Source organism: Symphalangus syndactylus, chromosome 8 (genome assembly GCF_028878055.3).
Source record: "Symphalangus syndactylus isolate Jambi chromosome 8, NHGRI_mSymSyn1-v2.1_pri, whole genome shotgun sequence".
Classification (NCBI taxonomy): domain Eukaryota; kingdom Metazoa; phylum Chordata; class Mammalia; order Primates; family Hylobatidae; genus Symphalangus; species Symphalangus syndactylus.
This window is the reverse complement of record NC_072430.2, coordinates 141,869,756-141,888,775: the sequence shown is the minus strand read 5'-3', so window position 1 is coordinate 141,888,775 and position 19,020 is coordinate 141,869,756. Positions and strand designations below refer to the sequence as shown.

The 19,020-nt window shown below is 42.6% G+C and overlaps 1 protein-coding gene across 1 annotated transcript in view; it reads left to right on the top strand.

Annotated features, from left to right (window-relative positions):
- The window catches only part of COL6A3 (collagen type VI alpha 3 chain), a 147,629-nt gene extending 129,395 nt beyond the window's left edge, over positions 1 to 18,234 (top strand). The window contains exons 39-46 of the mRNA XM_063645782.1: positions 126 to 222; positions 1,124 to 1,822; positions 3,141 to 3,243; positions 5,740 to 6,140; positions 7,398 to 7,661; positions 8,727 to 8,825; positions 16,526 to 16,690; positions 17,436 to 18,234. Coding sequence (XP_063501852.1) covers positions 126 to 222; positions 1,124 to 1,822; positions 3,141 to 3,243; positions 5,740 to 6,140; positions 7,398 to 7,661; positions 8,727 to 8,825; positions 16,526 to 16,690; positions 17,436 to 17,476 — 1,869 coding nt within the window. The 3' untranslated portion in view covers positions 17,477 to 18,234. The remainder of the gene's footprint in view (positions 1 to 125; positions 223 to 1,123; positions 1,823 to 3,140; positions 3,244 to 5,739; positions 6,141 to 7,397; positions 7,662 to 8,726; positions 8,826 to 16,525; positions 16,691 to 17,435) is intronic.
- The last annotated feature ends 786 nt before the right edge of the window (positions 18,235 to 19,020 follow it).

Genomic DNA, 19,020 nt, shown 5'->3' with positions numbered 1-19,020 from the left:
CAATACTGCCCTATTGGGAAGTTAATCTATTGTATTGATGTGGCTTTGATTTACTCCTCTGCCATATTTTCAGATATTACTGATCATGTACGCCCCTACCAAAATTGTTCTTTTGTTTAAACCAGATCAATAACACAGCAGTGGGGCATGCGCTTGTCCTGCCTGCAGGGAGAGACCTCACAGACTTCCTGGAGAATGTCCTCACGTGTCATGTTTGCTTGGGTAAGCTGTTTCTCTAACAGGAAGATCTGCTCAGCTGCAATTGCAAAACATAATATCCATAGGAGAATGAGGGAATAATGATGATCTGTAAAAAGAGCTTGAGTTCAATTGATTCACAAAGCCTCGTATTTACCAGTGTAAATACTACTGCAGCAATTTCTATATTAAAAATGGACCTCCCAAAACAGCTTCTCTTTGATGGGGGATAATTCATTTTATAGGTAACAAAGGAGGAGGCAGTTTCTGCTTAAGTTTAGACATTAGAATCTAGAATGAAAATATTTGGCACTAGTGACTTTCTAGAACATACTTCTTCAAAGAGTGGCAAAGAAGTAAGATAATTTTTCATTTCTTTAAAAAATGCCAGCACATGGTATACTACAAAGATTTTAGGTTACTGATTTGTTTCATCTACTAAGTATTAGGTGATAGAAACTGAAAACTGGCCGTAATCAAATCAAGGCAGCAAGATATAAATCAGTTTTCGTTGTGATCTTTTTTTTTTTTTAGACAGAGTCTCACTCTTGTCGCCTAGGCTGGAGTGCAGTGGCACAATCTTGGCTCACTGCAACCTCTGCTTCCTGGGTTCAAGCGATTCTCCTGCCTCAGCCTCCCTAGTAGCTGGGACTACAGGCATGTGCCATCAGGCCCAGCTAATATTTGTATTTTTAGTAGAGACAGGGTTTCACCATGTTGGCCAGGATTATCTCGATCTCTTGACCTCGTGATCCACCTGCCTCGGCCTCCCAAAGTGCTGGGATTACAGGCATGAACCACCGCTTCCAGCCCGCTTTTGATCTTATGTGATCATTTTAATTACCCAAGTCTCCCAGCAGATTGATGAGCTGTGTATCCTGCTGTGGGTGTCACAGAACAAATAGGCTGCCATGCTTCTTTCTAGACATCTGCAACATCGACCCATCCTGTGGATTTGGCAGTTGGAGGCCTTCCTTCAGGGACAGGAGAGCGGCAGGGAGCGATGTGGACATCGACATGGCTTTCATCTTAGACAGCGCTGAGACCACCACCCTATTCCAGTTCAATGAGATGAAGAAGTACATAGCGTACCTGGTCAGACAACTGGACATGAGCCCAGACCCCAAGGCCTCCCAGCACTTCGCCAGAGTGGCCGTTGTGCAGCACGCGCCCTCTGAGTCTGTGGGCAGTGCCAGCATGCCACCTGTGAAGGTGGAATTCTCCCTGACTGACTATGGCTCCAAGGAGAAGCTGGTGGACTTCCTCAGCAGGGGAATGACACAGTTGCAGGGAACCAGGGCCTTGGGCAGTGCCATTGAATACACCATAGAGAATGTCTTTGAAAGTGCTCCAAACCCACGGGACCTGAAAATTGTGGTCCTGATGCTGACGGGCGAGGTGCAGGAGCAGCAGCTGGAGGAGGCCCAGAGAGTCATCCTGCAGGCCAAATGCAAGGGCTACTTCTTCGTGGTCCTGGGCATTGGCAGGAAGGTGAACATCAAGGAGGTATACACCTTCGCCAGTGAGCCAAACGACGTCTTCTTCAAATTAGTGGACAAGTCCACCGAGCTCAATGAGGAGCCTTTGATGCGCTTCGGGAGGCTGTTGCCGTCCTTCGTCAGCAGTAAGTCCTGCGTGGCACAGCATGTGCCCTGGCCTGGCTTTATGCTCGGGCCAGGAGAAGTATGGGAACAGTCATGGAAAAGACAACCGATGTGTTGACAAGAACTGTTTCGTTCATTTAACAGACACCTGCCATATGCCACAAACGCTTTTAGGAGCCAGAGTAAGCAGGGAACATGCAGACAGAATCCTCGCTCTCATTGACTCCTTTATTCCACCACATTTGACCAAGCACCAGCTAGTCATAAGGCACTCTTGGTGTCCTTAACAGTTTACAAGTGGGTGGGCAAATGGATCAAATGCACATTTATCACGCGTGACATAATAGGCTGGCATGTCACAAGAGAAGTGATTTCTGTTAGGGGCACCGGGGAAAGCTTCTAGAAAGAGTTGCTTTGATCTGGGCTCAGCCACCAGCCCCATGCTTGGATACCACTGGGTCTTTGCTCATGGGGCTCCACCTCCCTGGAATGCTCTCCACCACACTTTAGCAGCAAACCCATATCATCTTCAAAGCTCAATTCCAATGGCTTCTGCTTGCCATGGAAGCGCCTGCTCCCAAGGCCTGCTCATGGTTAATCCGGACACCCTACTTAGGGCATCTATTACCTGGCCTGTTGATCATTTGTTTGTGGGTCTGTGGTCCCCTAGACTGCTCTTTGAGGAAGTGCAGCCTATTATAGTTTCCAGAGCCTTTGTACAGTGTGCAGCCCAGGGTCAGTACAGGCAAGGCTTGGAACAAATGAGGGGGATTTATAAAGTATAAATAAACATATATATGCTAAATGTTTATTATTTAAGGGAATGTTGAGGTCTATGAAAACAGTATTCACATTTGTGAAGGTCTGGCCCCCAAAAGATTCAAGGAAAAATGTGGAGAAAAGGTAAGCCCCCAGGGTCACCCACAGGTCACTATTCCTGTCTTCCAAAGATTAAAAACAAAAGCTTTGTTCAACAAAGCATTGAGAAAATCTGAAAAGCGGTTGGATTATAATCTGATGTCCAAGGGTCTAGAACTTGTTAAACTCTCCACTTGATTTTTCTTCTATCACTGTCTTCTCTCTCATGTTGGATAAATATATATTTAACTTAATCACCCAAATACTGCCAAATAGAACATATTGGCTTACCACGTTTTATGGATCAAATGCCATCATACTTTATGTTTAAAATCACTGGACGTAGTTTGTCTGCTATAGTTAATTCAACAATAATTATGGGCTAAATACTATGTGATTCATTTAACTTGTTGACAGATTAATTTTAATTTTCATGTTATTAGCAGGCAGTTCAATTGTCTTCTTTGTTTTTTTCTTTAGGTGAAAATGCTTTTTACTTGTCCCCAGATATCAAGAAACAGTGTGATTGGTTTCAAGGGGACCAACCCACAAAAAACCTTGTGAAGTTTGGTCACAAGCAAGTGTAAGTGATTATAATTATTGTCTTAAAAATTGTAGCACTGCAGGGAATGCACAGGTCCTCCAACCAACTCCTGACTTTACGGGATGAGGACCTTGAAATCCAGAAAATGTGACTTCCCGAAGGTAATGTGGGTCATGCTTCTCAAATAATCTGTTTTATCAGTTAGCTTTTGCCACGTAACAAGCTACCCAAAACTTAGTGGCTTAAAACAATAATCACCTATCTGTTTGCTTACTTAATTAATTTATTTAGAGACAGAGTCTTGCTGTGTTGCCCAGGCTGGAGTGCAGTTGTGCAATCTTGGCTCATTGCAACTTCTGCCTCCTGGGTTCAAGCAATTCTTGTGCTTCAGCCTCCCGAGTACCTGGGACTACGGGTGCACGCCTCCATGCCTGGCTAATTTTTGTATTTTTTTTTTCAGTAGAGATGGGGTTTCGCCTTGTTGTCCAGGCTGGTCTAGAACTCCTGAACTCAAATGATCTGCCTGCCTCAGCCTCCCAAAGTGCTGGGATTATAGGCATGAGCCACCGGGCCCGGCCAACAACCATTGATTTAATTTGCAATTCTGCGGGTCAGCAATTTTTGTCTGCGCTCAGCTGGGTGGTTCTTCAGTTTTCTACTTGGATCCCTTGTGTTTGTGGTCAGCTGCTTCTCAGCTATAGAGCTGCTGGTCTAGAATGGTCTCAGCTGGGCTGGCTCATCTTTGCTCCACGTGGTCTCTCATTCTCAGCAGGCTAGCTTGGGTTTGTTCACAAGGTGACCTGGCAGGGTTCCCTGAGAGAAGACAGAAGTGTGCAAGGCCTCTTACAACCTAGGTTAGAGCTGGCACACTGTTACTTCTGCCACATTCTATTGGCCAAAGCATGTCCAAAGGCTAAACTAGATTTAAGAGCGGAAAACTAGGCTTGACGGAAGGACTTGCCACATTACGTTGTAAAGGGCATGGGCAGAGAGAAGGCAGATAATTGAGACCGTATGTCCCAACAGTCTACCGTATGTGTTGTGAAATGATTACATAAAAGAAGGATTGGATACACCAAAAAATGGGCTCCATGTCTTCTTAAAATTATTAATGCTGTGATAACATGTAATGATGGTAATAATAGGAAGCCATGTGCATGTTCTATGAAGACTGAGGGGAGGGGTGGGAGTGGGCAGGACTGTGGCACCCACACTGATGCTGATGCTGCTGCCTGGCCTGTGTGCCGTGGTTCATGCCCTGCTCCATCTCGAGTGCCAACCCTAGGAGCAAAGAGGGCAGTGGAGCCATGTGACAGAGGGCTAGCTGGGGTGATGTGGCTGCTGTGAACTGAGCTCCTGTAGTGTGTCAGCAATGTGTGCTCCTTAAGAGAACGTCACAGTGTGTCATGCTTTGGAGGGAAGTGCAGATTCTGCAGATTCTGAACTTCGTACACAGATGAGATGTGAATGCAAATGATCCTCCAAAAATGACTATCTGGCTTACTACTGGCTGACTCTCAAGATGGGGAAAGAGAGCCCATCTCCCCCTACTGCAGACCCTTCTCTCTATCACCACTTAAGTCCTTCAGCTCTTTCTTTTGACCTCAGAAGGAGTGGCTTTAAATCTCAGCATAGCAAGAATGAATATCATTGCTAAGGCAACTAGGACCCTTCTCGTGGCACTGGTTGCTTCATTTAGCTTTGTAGCATCTGTTTTTCTAGGCTCTAACGAGTCGTATTTTTTCTCTGAAACATTCCCTAAAATTAGCTCAACCTTTTTATGTTTAGGAAAACAGAATGAATGAAGTAACCTAGTATTTGATGTCTTATGATATTAACTTGAAAATATATGAATACTTCCTAGGACATGTAGCAAGATATGACTATAAAATAATATATTTTCTTCGAAGATCAAGAAAGCTATGAAGTATGGGTCCGTGTTGTTATGTCTGTTTGATTAGGTTGCTATTCTCTCTAGATATTGGTAATAGATCAAGAAATTGTAAAAAAAAAATCCACATACACAAAAATTAAGAGAAATAAAAAATATATATACTCTCAATAATAAGCCCTGGGAGCAAAACAGTACATGCTAACTTTATAATTTTCCAGCTCAACATAGCATTTGATTGAGTGGATATTTTCTTATAATGTAAGTAGCTGACTACTGATTTCATTTAATTTTTGGTGTATGTTTTGTTGGTTAATTGCTATAATGAGAACTTGTTGGATATTATTTATTATTGTCTCTTATTTTCTCTCTGCCTTTATTTTAGAAATTAAAAGATGTTTTTGTAGAACAGTATAAGCTTCATTTTTAATGATTCTATTTTTCAATATGCTGTTCCATATCTTTTTTTAGGGAGGCACAGATCCTTAAAAGAAGGAATTTAATATATACACTGCTATACATAATCTATAAAAACTATTGCATGCATTTTGCTAAAGCAAATTTAATGTAACTCATGGGGTTATGTCTTTATTTATTTTAGACAGCAGGCAAAAGTAGAGGTAATATTTAATTTGTCTTAACAGAAATGTTCCAAATAACGTTACTTCAAGTCCTACATCCAACCCAGTGACGACAACGAAGCCATTGACTACGACGAAGCCGGTGACAACCACCACAACAAAGCCTGTAACTATTGTAAATCAGCCATCTGCGAAGCCAGCTGCTGCAAAGCCGGCCCCTGTGAAACCAGCCCCTGCAAAACCGGTGGCTGCCAAGCCTGTGGCCACAAAGACGGCCACTGCTAGACCCCCAGTGGTGGTGAAGCCAGCAACGGCAGCGAAGCCTGTAGCAGCAAAGCCAGCAGCCGTAAGACCCCCCGCTGCTGCTGCTGCTGCTGCAAAACCAGTGGCGACCAAGCCTGAGGCCCCGAGGCCACAGGCAGCGAAACCAGCTGCCACCAAGCCAGACACCACAAAGCCCGTGGGTAAGAAAGCCCTTGCTAGGGCTGCCATCTTGTGACATCCTCATTTACTGCTCCATGGTGTGTTCCTCAAAGCCTGCATGTAACATACTCAGAATACAGTCCTTGATCTGGGTTTGTATACCTGGATGATGTATTTTAAGAGGTGTTGGTTAGGGATTCCAGCCTCTGCCGCCTGTTTTCTCCCACTCCCCATCCTGTGCCCTCAATCCTGTCTTGGGGTGGGGACGGGAAGCTCTCATTATCTCTGGAATGTCAGTGGGGGCACAGCTCACCTCACCTGGAAATTGAGTTGTCTTAAACTAAAGGGAAAAGGTTCCATGTCGAAATAGGGTTTTAGCCCCTATTTAGGGAGTGAGAGAGACAGAAAGAAAAAGCCTGCAGTTGGTTCTTAGGCAGCAAGTTAGCTGTTTCTGGGCTGGTGTATGGAGCCGGACTTGCCTACCTTAGAATATGCCTTGAAAAGGTCTGGGGGAGCCCTTTGCAACTGCAAACTTTGTCTCTGCCTCATACCCACAGAAAAGGGGCCCTAAGCTGTGTGCTGTGGTGACATTGGGTGTTCAGTCCAGCAGCCTGAAAAGTCAGAGCCTGGACCATCAGTCATTCTCCAAGGCTGAAATCTATGCTCATACTGACCATGAGAAAAATATTGAAAGTAATGGCAAAAACCAATTACTCAGCACCAACTTAATATATTTGAGACTGAATTAGATACAAAAGGTAGATGGCTTTAACGAGACCAAGAATATGTTATTTTATCATTTTCTTAAAGAAGATACTGGAAGACACTACCGAATGTCACAAGCTGTAAAGGAAGGCTCATGATAAAATGGAAATTATCTTCATTTTATGAACAGTATGAAAGAGAGAAGGCAGAATTCCTTTAAAAGAATTTCATGTCATACCCTAAAATTTTATGACTTAATATATTTTAAATTATGGGGCTCATTTTCTAGCAAACACAACTTATGATTAGTAGGCTGGGCCTTGCGTTTCCAAAGTATCTGCTTAAGAGTGGAGATTTTTAATAGAAAAAAAGATAGTTGATGAATAATGAGATTTTTCATTACTGTGAATTTCACATTTCACGTATGAGAGCAGTATTTTTTAGGGGCTTGAACAGAAATTAGTTCCTCGCCTCACCTACATTTCAAGTCAATTTGTCTGTTAACACATCCCTTTCAGATTTCCTCTCTCGCTCATGCACAATAGTCATGGAGGATTTTATTTCTTATCTTCACACTCTGATCTATCTTCCAGTTAAGGTGTCCCGCGAAGTCCAGGTGTTTGAGATAACAGAGAACAGCGCCAAACTCCACTGGGAGAGGCCTGAGCCCCCCGGTCCTTATTTTTATGACCTCACCATCACCTCAGCCCATGATCAGTCCCTGGTTCTGAAGCAGAACCTTACAGTCACGGACCGCGTCATCGGAGGCCTGCTCGCTGGGCAGACATACCACGTGGCCGTGGTCTGCTACCTGAGGTCTCAAGTCAGAGCCACATACCATGGAAGTTTCAGTACAAGTAAGTACATGATCAGTACAAGTCAGTACCTGATTTCTATGTAAAGTATCAAATAGGACACAAAGGAGACACTTACTTATTGAATCTATTCTGAAATAACCACAAATTAGAAAAACAACAACAACAAAAAACCAACTCAGCCTGGGTGTTTGGTGGCACCCTAAGTTTATAAAACACAGAATGGAAATGGGATTCCCTGTGGGATGCAGTCCTGCCCTCTGGGTCCTGGGCTACTTTATGGAGGAAGCCAGATCCACGTCGCCTGAGAACAGCCCTTTCCAACATTGCACCTGGGGAACATGGCCACGTCTCCCGGCGAGGGCTCCTGGTTACCCACCACCCTGTCCAGGTTTCCATGTTCAGGAAAACAGCCAGTCACTGGCCCCTTAGGGAGTAATGGAGGTGTCCCTGAAGTCTCACTGCCCTGGGGGTGGAGGATGTCGATAGCTGAGTCTCCCTGCCCTGATCTTACCATAGTTGGGCTCTGCCCTTGGTTGGCTGTTGTCCCCAGGTCTCCCCCATTTCACTGAGGCCTGCACTTCAGTGCTGTTGCAGCTTTTCTTAATTAGTCATGGTCCCCTCTCTCATCTTTCTAAATTCTTCTGGGTTCTCCCCTCCCATTCTTCTTGACCCCCACTGCTCCAGGAATGTGAAGGGAAGGCTCCTCTTTTCTTCAGGCCAATGCTATTCAGATCAAGGAACCAGCTTGAGGAAAGAGAATTCCCACCAGTGCCATGGATTAGGCCCATAGAGATATGAGCCCAAAGACCCGGTCAACCCTAGGGCTCTATTTTCCTGGACAGCAGCAGAAGAGGCTGTGCGGGAGGTGAGAGGATTTGTTCAGAAGTTCAGGGATCACCTCTGGTTGCTTATTAGCACGTGGATCCAACTCGCAACCCACAGCATAAGTCGTGGATGTAGAGGTGTCTTGGTTCTGTGTCTTTCAATTGCCGCTCCCCCACATAAGACATCAATCACAGCAGGCAACCTTGTATCAGTCACTAAGATTCCCAAGCCCTCCTATTTCTGATTTACCTACGAGTTGCATATGTTTTTCTTTTATAGAGAAATCTCAGCCCCCACCCCCACAGCCAGCAAGGTCAGCTTCTAGTTCAACCATCAATCTAATGGTGAGCACAGAACCGTTGGCTCTCACTGAAACAGGTGAGTTGTGAAACTATTAGGTCCATTAATGGCACTAAGAAAATAACCATCCAAAAATGTTAAAGCTTTGGAAGCCTTGATTCCAATTTACCTTCCTGGGTTCTAAGTCTTAGCCCAGGCATGACTTCTATGGGGGAAAAGGTCCACATCAGCTCTGTGCAGCCCAACATCATCTTATTCTGCATAATCCCAGGTGTAAATGGAGTCTTACTTTACCTGTGACCAGACTCAGTGAAAATTTGATGGGAGGTGCTTTTGGGGCTATCGCTAGAATTCACGTATCCATTAGTCATTTCTCCTGTGCCTCGTACTGGGACTCGAGTTGATTTGTGGTCTGTGATGCTGTGAAGATTGGCGTTTCATTTACTTAGTGAGTTAATCCAATAAAAAAACTGCTTAGAAGAATACCAGACAAATCTGGCTGGAATCCATGAAATGCATGGGTTTGGATCTGACCTATGGGGTGTTCTGGTCCTGACATCCTAAGCACACACCCCAGCTTAGTGTGTGAGTCTGTGATACTCTCTCTCATGTGCTTGAGCCCCAGAGTGTGTGCATGGTCTATGCTAAGTTAGTGACTGGTTAGGTGTAATTCAGGAACTGACAGCTGTTACTTGTTTTTGTTCTTGGGCAGCGAAAGTCTGAGAGACCTAGAATCTCTCACTCAGCAGAATGTGGACTTGGCTTGTTCATCCATGAGAAAGTGATTATTAAAATAGTTGATAGGCTCAGCAAAGAATGACGGTACTAACATAAAAAATGGAAATGCCATGGGAATTTAGATATAATATGTTTTATAGACCTGAAGCAAAGCTTTCTGCTAACTAGGGGACAATTCATTATTTTTTGGTGTATCATCTACCGTCAGGAGGAGGAAAGCATTTCTCTTCACAATGCTCATTTCTGTAATTGATTTTAAAGGTGTTTGTTGAGTGGGCCTGTTAGGCGACCCCACCATGGTGCTTGAGCTCAAAGAGAAGCCACAGAGATCAGTAGGTTTTCCCCAAAGGTGTGCGTTAGGACAGATTCAACTCTAACTTCAAAGTTGCTGAAATCTGTGTGTGTCATTTCTCACTCGTTGGTTAACTTCACCCTGAATACAGTGTGGGAAATAGAAAATTTTTAGCCAATTTAGTGCTTCATTGAGAGAAAAAGACTTGGAGTAAACTAGAGATCAGAGATCGATAATGAGTAAACTAGACAGCAAGATTTGGGGATGTTTTTGATTCTCTTATGTGTGGTCCAAAAGGGACAAGACTGTATAAACAGTGCTTAGTTAATATAAACAACAAAATCTTTAAGCAAGGGTCTGGCTGGGCTGTTTTGTTTTTCTTTTCCTTTTTTTTAAATATATATATTGAGTTGTGAGGTTCAGAATTAAGAAGGTGCTTTTGATCCAGACATTCAACACTGAGATCGCCTGTCTACCTGTAATAAAGAGAAAAGAGTTTTTGAAATTGGGACTTGTGTTTCTTTCAAGGCTACAAGTAGTTGATACAGATGAATCTAAATAAAACCTTTCTCCTTCATACTAATTGTGGCATGACCCTCAGACCCAGGATGTGAATGTCCTCTCACCATTTCACGTGTGTGTGTCTGTGTATGTATGTGTGTACACATGCATATGTGTGTTTTCCTGCCCAGAGTGAAGACATAAATTACTTCTTTAAAAAAAAAAAAAAGAACAAGGCTCTGCATAATTGATCTCTGAGCTCTTAAACTTAATTATTTCATAGAAACAAAACAAGCACTTAACCTGCCTTGGCCTGATAAATATATGTTGGCGTACACACAGTCATATGCCATTTCTGAGAGCTCTTTTTGAATTACTAGGTTGGTGCGAAAGTAATTGAGGTTTTGCCACTGAAAGTAATGGCAGCAACTGGAATTACTTTCCCACCAACCTAATAAATGGGACATTTACTTAAAAATGTCTAAAATTCAAAATGGATAACCAGAATTAGGAGAGGAATGCTTATCCTACCCATCCACCACCAACCTCTCTTTCTCCCTTCCTCACCTTCTCCTATAATTGTCATTTTAACCATTTCCCCTGGGGTGGGGGGAAAATCTTTTAATGGTTTTTATATATTTGGATATAGAAAAAGGAGTGACGATGAATCACTCTTTATTAAATAACTTTAAAAAGATAGTACCTGCATGCCTACTCAGTAGTTGCATGTGTATTTTGCATCCAAATTCCAATGACCACAATATGCATTATTTCTCCAAATACACATTTTCTAGACCATTCAGGCAAAACGAAGTTTTTAAAATATATATTTTTATATTTGCATGTGTCTATTTTAATTCCTCTTACTTTCTGCAGCATCCATTAATTAGAAACATGTTTACAGAGATGGGTCCCTTTCTTAGTATTAAATAGTAGATACTACTGTTTGCTTTTTTACTTCTGTGAATAAAAGATGCTGTCTTAAGAACCTGTATTTTTCATAGTTTATCACGTTGGATTCTGGGAACCTGGTGTCCTGTGTTTGAATCTGTGAAGGAATTTGTAGGCAGAAACACTCTGAAATGAAAAAATTCCTAGTCCTGGGCACCTAAGGCAGGGGAAGAGGAGAGGACCAGTGTTACCATTGGTTTTCATTTGCATATGTTAATATTTGCCCATTTTGACAATCACATTGAATAGATGCTTGTTTATCAGGAATTTGAGTCAGGCATGTAATGCGAGGGCAATCTGGTTAGGGCATTTTTTGTCCTCCACAAGATCTGGCCCTGTTTGGTGTGTGGCAGGGAGACTCTTGCCTTTGAGATGAAGGTTGATTCTGTTAACAGACCTTGATTCCATTAATATACTTAGCGCATTGTTAGCAACCACACAGGATTCCAGCTTTGCAATATTACACGATTTGATTTTAAATGGTTAATATTTGTATTTTTTTAAATAAAACCAAATGAACCCCCACAAAATATCTCACCCTGCTTTTTGCTCTGCTCAGCATCTAAAAGAGTTATACTCCAACCACTTTTCTGTCACACATCTGCTTCCTATAAATGGCGGTGAGCAGCAATGGATCTTTCATTCATTACCATGGCCTCCTGAAAGCATGGGTGTGCTGGACCTTTCTGCCACCTGCTTTGTCGCTGCTGATTTTGACAGTGCTATGTAGTTGCTAATTTTGGTTTTAGGCTTTTGTTACCACCTCCCTCTTCTCCCTTCTCGTTTTAGCTAAGGAAGCTTTGGATAGGTATTTTCTATGCATATTACTATTAAAGCTAAGACTCTGGAATTTCTAAACAACAACAACAAAAATCTAACTTAAAATTTACTTTTTGCAATATTACAAAATGAATCCTAAATTATTGGCTTAATCACATGTGTTAAAGAAGTTTCAATGCAGAAACTAGACAAAACAACTAACAAAATCATCATGTCCTTTATTATTTATTCTTGAAATTAGCAATCTGTGGAACTGATCACATTTTGTCTGAGTAGACATGACTGGGCCAATTGTATAGCCCTGAAGGAACCATCATTTTGTGTTTACTAACGTTTTACTTATTGATTCTAAGATGCACAATTTTATTCCCATTGGGACACTTCTGAAACTGAAATGTGACTTAGAATTGACAACATATCATGGTCTATTGGTAGTATTTTGTGTTACTTAGTGGAACATAAGATAATAGTGCATCATAAAATTAAGGTCTCTTATATTGGATAGAATACAGTATTTGGTTGGCCATGTTCCGTGTGAATATATGTCCTTGATCAGCATAAAATGGTATATTTGGGGGAAATACCTGACTTTATGTTAATAATAATTTAAAGAACAAACTAATCCCATGGCTGAAGTAAGTTAAATAGCTACAGGGATCTAGGAAATGGTCCTCTCCAGGCTGTCTGTTGTTCATCACTGTGTGAGGATGTTTTCTGGTTAGTTGCCGTGTGTAGGTTATGATGAGCCCAAAGGGGTGTTTTTTATCCTGAAGTCTTAAAAAATAGAAGTCTGTTGGTCAAGATCTGAAAGAGTAAAGGGTCCAAAATTTAACCACAGCTACATTTTAAAATAAAGTTAAAAATTGGCTGGGTGTGATGGCTCATGCCTATAATCCCTACACTTTGGGAGGCCGAGGCAGGGGGATCACGATCACTTGAGGTCAGGAGTTCGAGACCAGCCTGGCCAACATAGTGAAACCCCGTCTCTACTAAAAATGCAAACATTAGCCGAGCATGGTGGCTCATGCCTGTAATCCAGCTACTCAGGAGGCTGAGGCAGGAGAATCACTTGAACCTGGGAGGCAGAGGTTGCAGTGAGCTGAGATCATACCACTGCATTCCAGCCTGGGTAACAGAGTGAGACTCAGTCTCTAAATAAATAAATAAATAAATAAAGTAAGTTAAAAATTTAGTAAGTTTCCTTGGTACCCTTTGAACTGACCAATGCTCAAAATGTAGATGGCGGAAAGTGTTTTCATTCAGGCAAATCATACCTGCATCCAAGGTATGGAAGTACTTTATACCATAACAACAATGCCGAGTGAGAAGGTGATTGAATTTTCTTGTTTTGGGCACCATTAAACTGATGAGGAACATGTTGATGATTGCAGCATAAACACCTCTCAGTCTGTCTTCCTTCAGTTTGCTCAAGGAAGTACTTACATAGTGATTTGGAAATCAATACGTTTGGGAAATGTCAAAGCCGATGCCTTTAAAAATGCTTTGAAACATTATGGGAATATCAAACTATGAAAAAGAAAAGATTTTCCAATCAACATGTTTTCCACTTTGAAGAATACATATATTTTTTGCTGATTATAAAGTTAATAGATATGCATTGTCAAGCATTCAGGATGTACAGAGAAATATGTTACACGATTCTCATTGTGACAGCATTGCTGGCTTTTGATGAAAACCAGTAGTGACCCAAAGCATAGCGTTCCTATTTTTTTTCTATGAATATTATTGCTTGTGGGAAGGTGCATGCATTGCACATGCGCATCCACTCCCGCACATCTTTATTACAAGAATGGACTGTGGTGCTTAGGGTGCCTTGTGCCCCAGTGGTTTTGAATGGTTGTTGTTAGGATGTTCTAGGCACCTGTGGCTTCTGCGAACAGGTGGGATTCCCAGAACAGGGTTTTAACCTCACACTGTGCTTGCCTCCATTTCTCCTCTTCTATTTGGATGCTTTCCTGAAGCCCAGTGACCAATAGTAAGGAAGTTTCAGCAGACAGTGGGTCTGAGTCAGGTAGCCTTTCACCTCTCTGTTCTCCAAGCAAACTTCTTTACATTGTTATTCTAAGTTAGGAAGCCGGGGAAGGTTGTGAATCATTTTCATTCCTTATTGTCTTTTAGGCTCCCGCTAGGTTCTCAATAATAAGGAAGAGCAAATTAAGGAAGACTCAGCCAAGCACTCCTCTCAAATAAAGAGAAGGCTCTAGCTTCCTACAGATTATGCCTGGGGGCAAACTCATTTCAGAGGGAAAAGACGAACAACTATTGCATCCAAAGACGGGTTGTTCTAGGGGAAAGTCCAGATTAAGTTCAACGAGGGCCAGCCATCTCCCTTTGTACTCCAGGACATTTAAATACTTTTTTTTTTTTTTTTTTTTGCTTTAAAACAGTTGCTTTAACATATGCACTCATAGCTGAGGAGAGTCCAGCCAAAATGACGTGTCTCAGAACTCAAGATTATGTGGAGTTTGCATTAGAAGCCTCTTAAGAACATAAAATCCACCGTTGCTTCAGAAGTAGAGAAGTCCAGAAGTCCAGGTTTTTGTCTTTGAATAGTGCTGGATCCTCACCTCACTAATATATTTCTCTTGGTTTTCCAAATATCTGCTTGTCCATAGTAACAGTGTCCTTATTTTCCACTAGTAAATCTTACAGGGTCTCAGTAGTGACTGTCACTGAAATAAGGACAGAAAACGCCAGTATCATGGTGTGGAACTGGAGGGTTAGGGCGGGGACCCAAGGAAGCTGGAGAAGCCAATCAGACGGGGAGTGGAGCACGCCGCTGTGAGGCCACTCAGGGGCTGGGTGTCCGTGGCTCTGGGCAGACCTCTCGTGACTGGTTCAGCAGAGCCCAGGGGACTGGGAACTGAACAGCTAAACACAGATGGTCAGGACTGAAGTGCACTTGAAACAAATAAAATAGAGCAAATAGGGTCCATTGGCCAACGGTCTGGGAAGGAAGGAAGAATAGGGAGATCATGTGACGCCGGCCTCACACTAACAGGGAACCCATCGGTAAATGAGGAATAAGTTTTGATGGTTAAATAACCTTGCCTTGTCAGTTCTCTCCAGGACCTTCCTTGAAAGCCAGGCATTTTCCTTCAGTTATTGGCATATTTGAGAGAAAGAAGGTTGTTTTTGTAAATTGTCTTCATTTTATTCTGACTTCCTGGAGTCTTCAAAGGCTCTCGGGGGGACCACTGGCTTTCTGGGCCCTGAGAGGGTCTGTGACTAGGAGGTGTTGTAACTGTGGAGCCACCAGCCACCAGCCTGGTATTTGGGTGACAGCAGCAACGAGGAAATGTTTTAGACTGATTCTGAGCCTCAGTCCTGTGCACCTTTGAGTCTGGTCCATCGTGGGTGATCCAAGCTATGATTATCCACTGAAGACTTAGGTTTTCCTTGTCCTTTTTGGTATCTATCTGAAGCAAAGATGCTCACCACCTCCGCAGCCGTGAGGAGCCTGCCTCGCTGGGGACAAAGGAGATGGAGAAGCATCTCTTTGTAGGGGAGAGCTGGATAATTCCAGCCTGTTAGCTACTCACAGGAACATGCAGAATTATTGGCTCCAGGAAGTTTTGGAAAAAGAAGGTTTACGTTTTCGAACTTACAGATAACAGTTGACATCAATGCTTCTCTTTCCCAGAACAATCTGGAGTTTGCCAGAAAACTCTGTAAACAGGAGTCGTGCTGTGTGTGAACTGTAAACTCTTCTCTCCAGGCGTCGAGGGGACCTTTGCTTTACTTTGCAGCTGGGCTACATCAGACGTGTGCATTTAAAACATAAACTTCCTTAACTGGGAAAAGAATGCTTCTCTGTCTTCAAAATAGCTCTGCTATGTGACATTTTTGCCGTCATGAATTTTACATCAGTGCTAGCTCTTCGTTTTAAGTGTTTCATTTGGCAGGTCACAAAGGCCCTTGGCTACCACACATGCGTGCATACACACACACACACACACACACACACACACATAATCATAAAGGATTTTCTTTTCTGCTTTACCTTTAATTTTCAGTCTACTTGGCTTGTAATAAAAGGTAGAGCCTTATTTTTGAACTATATTCCAACCGAATCGAATTTCCATTTTGCCAAGAAATATAAAACCCTGAGGTTTTAAAATTCAGTTTCTTTTCTGGGGATTTAACATGGAAGGATTTGGAGGGCAAATGGCCCAGTGATTGGAAAGCGGAAAAACGATTCATTTCATTTAAAATTATTCAATAACCTTTGCCAGCATTTGGGATTCTGAGTGCTGTTTATGAAGCCCTTTCATTGATATAATTTCATCTATCTCTCACAATGCTGTAAGCAATTCCTATGTCCATATGGCAGTGAGGAAATGGAGATGCAAGCAGGTTAAGGGAGTTTTCACCTGGAAGTTCTTGTTTTTTTTCCTTCTGCCACAGTAAGGTCATCAGACTGTCAGCCCCAGCACCGGGAGCAGAGTAACACGCATGTTCTCATCAATGTCCTTTTCTCATGTTTTTATTAAAGATATATGCAAGTTGCCGAAAGACGAAGGAACTTGCAGGGATTTCATATTAAAATGGTACTATGATCCAAACACCCAAAGCTGTGCAAGATTCTGGTATGGAGGTTGTGGTGGAAACGAAAACAAATTTGGATCACAGAAAGAATGTGAAAAGGTTTGCGCTCCTGGTAAGTAATTTCTTCCTTGTATTTATGGCTTTTGCAAATAAGAGATTCAGGTCAATAAGTCACCTTGAAAAATACTAGAAGTGCAATGATTATGATACATATGAAAAAGAAGATAAATTGTATCCTCAGATAAGGAACAGGTTCAAATACAACCCATGAAATTTCTTTTTGAATTCCTATTTTGGGTTTCTAAAAACATGTTGTCCCTTGTCATTCTTCAGAAATGTTACTAAGTTGCTGTTATTTGTAAAATATTGCACCAAAAATGATTCCTGGGAAGATAATATAATGAACAACTACAGATAACACCAAAGATAAATACCCCCCACAAATTTATCTTTTAAATAGTTTTGCTTCCTATAAATAACAATGTTGTCACTGGGGCCATCCAGTATCTCCATTATATTGCGCAGTTCAACTGGTAATAAAATAAACACTTTGAACAGAGCCTGGGGTCAGTGCCAGAATGGGGAGAGTTCAGTTTGTATAAAGGCCTGGTAGATGGTGAAGGCAAAAGAATGGAATCAGATTTCCCAGACATCCCCGGGCCCTGGGGCCCCAGGCCAAGAAGGTCACAGAGGGCCATTGATGGTACTGAGTAGAAAAGTGAGACAGGTGATGGAGACCAGCGGCTGCGGGACTGTGTCGTGATAACGACAGTGCCCTTTTGGGTCAGTAATATGGCTTTTCCTCTCTTCTCTTGGCTCCTCACCTCACCCCTCCCACCTCATCTCTCGACGCTCAGTGCTCGCCAAACCCGGAGTCATCAGTGTGATGGGAACCTAAGCGTGGCTGGCCAACATCATATACCTCTTGAAGAAGAAGGAGTCAGCCATCGCCAACTTGTCTCTGTAGAAGCTCCGGGTGTAGATTCCCTTGCACTGTATCATTTCATGCTTTGATTTACACTCAAACTCGGGAGGGAACATCCTGCTGCATGACCTATCAGTATGGTGCTAATGTGTCTGTGGACCCTCGCTCTCCGTCTCCAGGCAGTTCTCTCGAATACTTTGAATGTTGTGTAACAGTTAGCCACTGCTGCTGTTTATGTGAACATTCCCATCAATCCAAATTCCCTCTGGAGTTTCATGTTATGCCTGTTGCAGGCAAATGTAAAGTCTAGAAAATAATGCAAATGTCACAGCTGCTCTATATACTTCTGCTTGGTTCATTTTTTTTTCCCTTTTAGTTAAGCATGACTTTAGATGGGAAGCCTGTGTATCATGGAGAAACAAGAGACCAACTTTTTCATTCCCTGCCCCCAATTTCCTGGATTAGATTTCAAGCTAATTTTCTTTTTCTAAAGCCTCTAACAAATGATCTAGTTCAGAAGGAAGCAAAATCCCTTAATCTATGTGCACCGTTGGGACCAATGCCTTAATTAAAGAATTAAAAAAAGTTGTAATAGAGAATATTTTTGGCATTCCTCTAATGTTGTGTGTGGTTTTTTTTTTTTGTGCAGGGGGGAGGGGATTTAATTTTAATTTTAAAATTTTTAGGAAATTTATACAAAGAAACTTTTTAATAAAGTATATTGAAAGTCTCCTGGGTGTGGCGTTTTTGGCTGTCTTGTTTCCATAGCAGCGATTTTCAGAATCACCCCTAGGCTGGGGAAACTGGGTTTGGTTCTGGCCCCATGGACCTGTGCAATACCCTTTCATTTCCAGTGGAGGAGGCGGAAGAGCTTTATCAGCCAGTGTGCAAAGAGACCGGGTGGAGACAAGCATCCCCCGCTTTGTGGATTCAGCCCCACACGCTCCAGTGCTCCATGGCCAAGCAGAAGGTGTTCCTGCTGTTGGGTCCCGGCAGTGTTTCTGATTTTTCAGAGCCAGGCTGGCTTCCATCTTTCCCTCTGACTCTTGGTTGGCCCTCAGAGCCTCAGCCTCCTCCTGTCTTCCTCTCCACAGTGATCCTTTCCCAGGGGGTTGATTTGCTCCCTCTCACAATGGCTGAGAGATTCAGTGTTGCCCCACGACCCGCAACCCCTTTCCTGGAGTCTCAAAGACAAAGCACAAGGTCTTTCATTTTTTAATTTTTCTTAAAGACTTTTTTTTTCTCTCTTCAGAAATAATACAAGAAACCAACAAATACGTATTCAGGTGGCACTTGAGTTCCACCTACGAAGGAAACAACTGATTGGATAAAATACCTATGTCCTGACAAGTGCTGAGGGTAGAATTACAGGAATCTTGGGTGTCAGCAGAACTGTTTTATGTAAAATCAGGGGATGACTTTGCCAGTTGGTCTATTGGGAAAGGAGAGAGGAGTGTGGCCCTCTTCAGAAGCGCCACTTAGTCCTTACAAGGTCACCATGACCTCCTCCCCAGTCC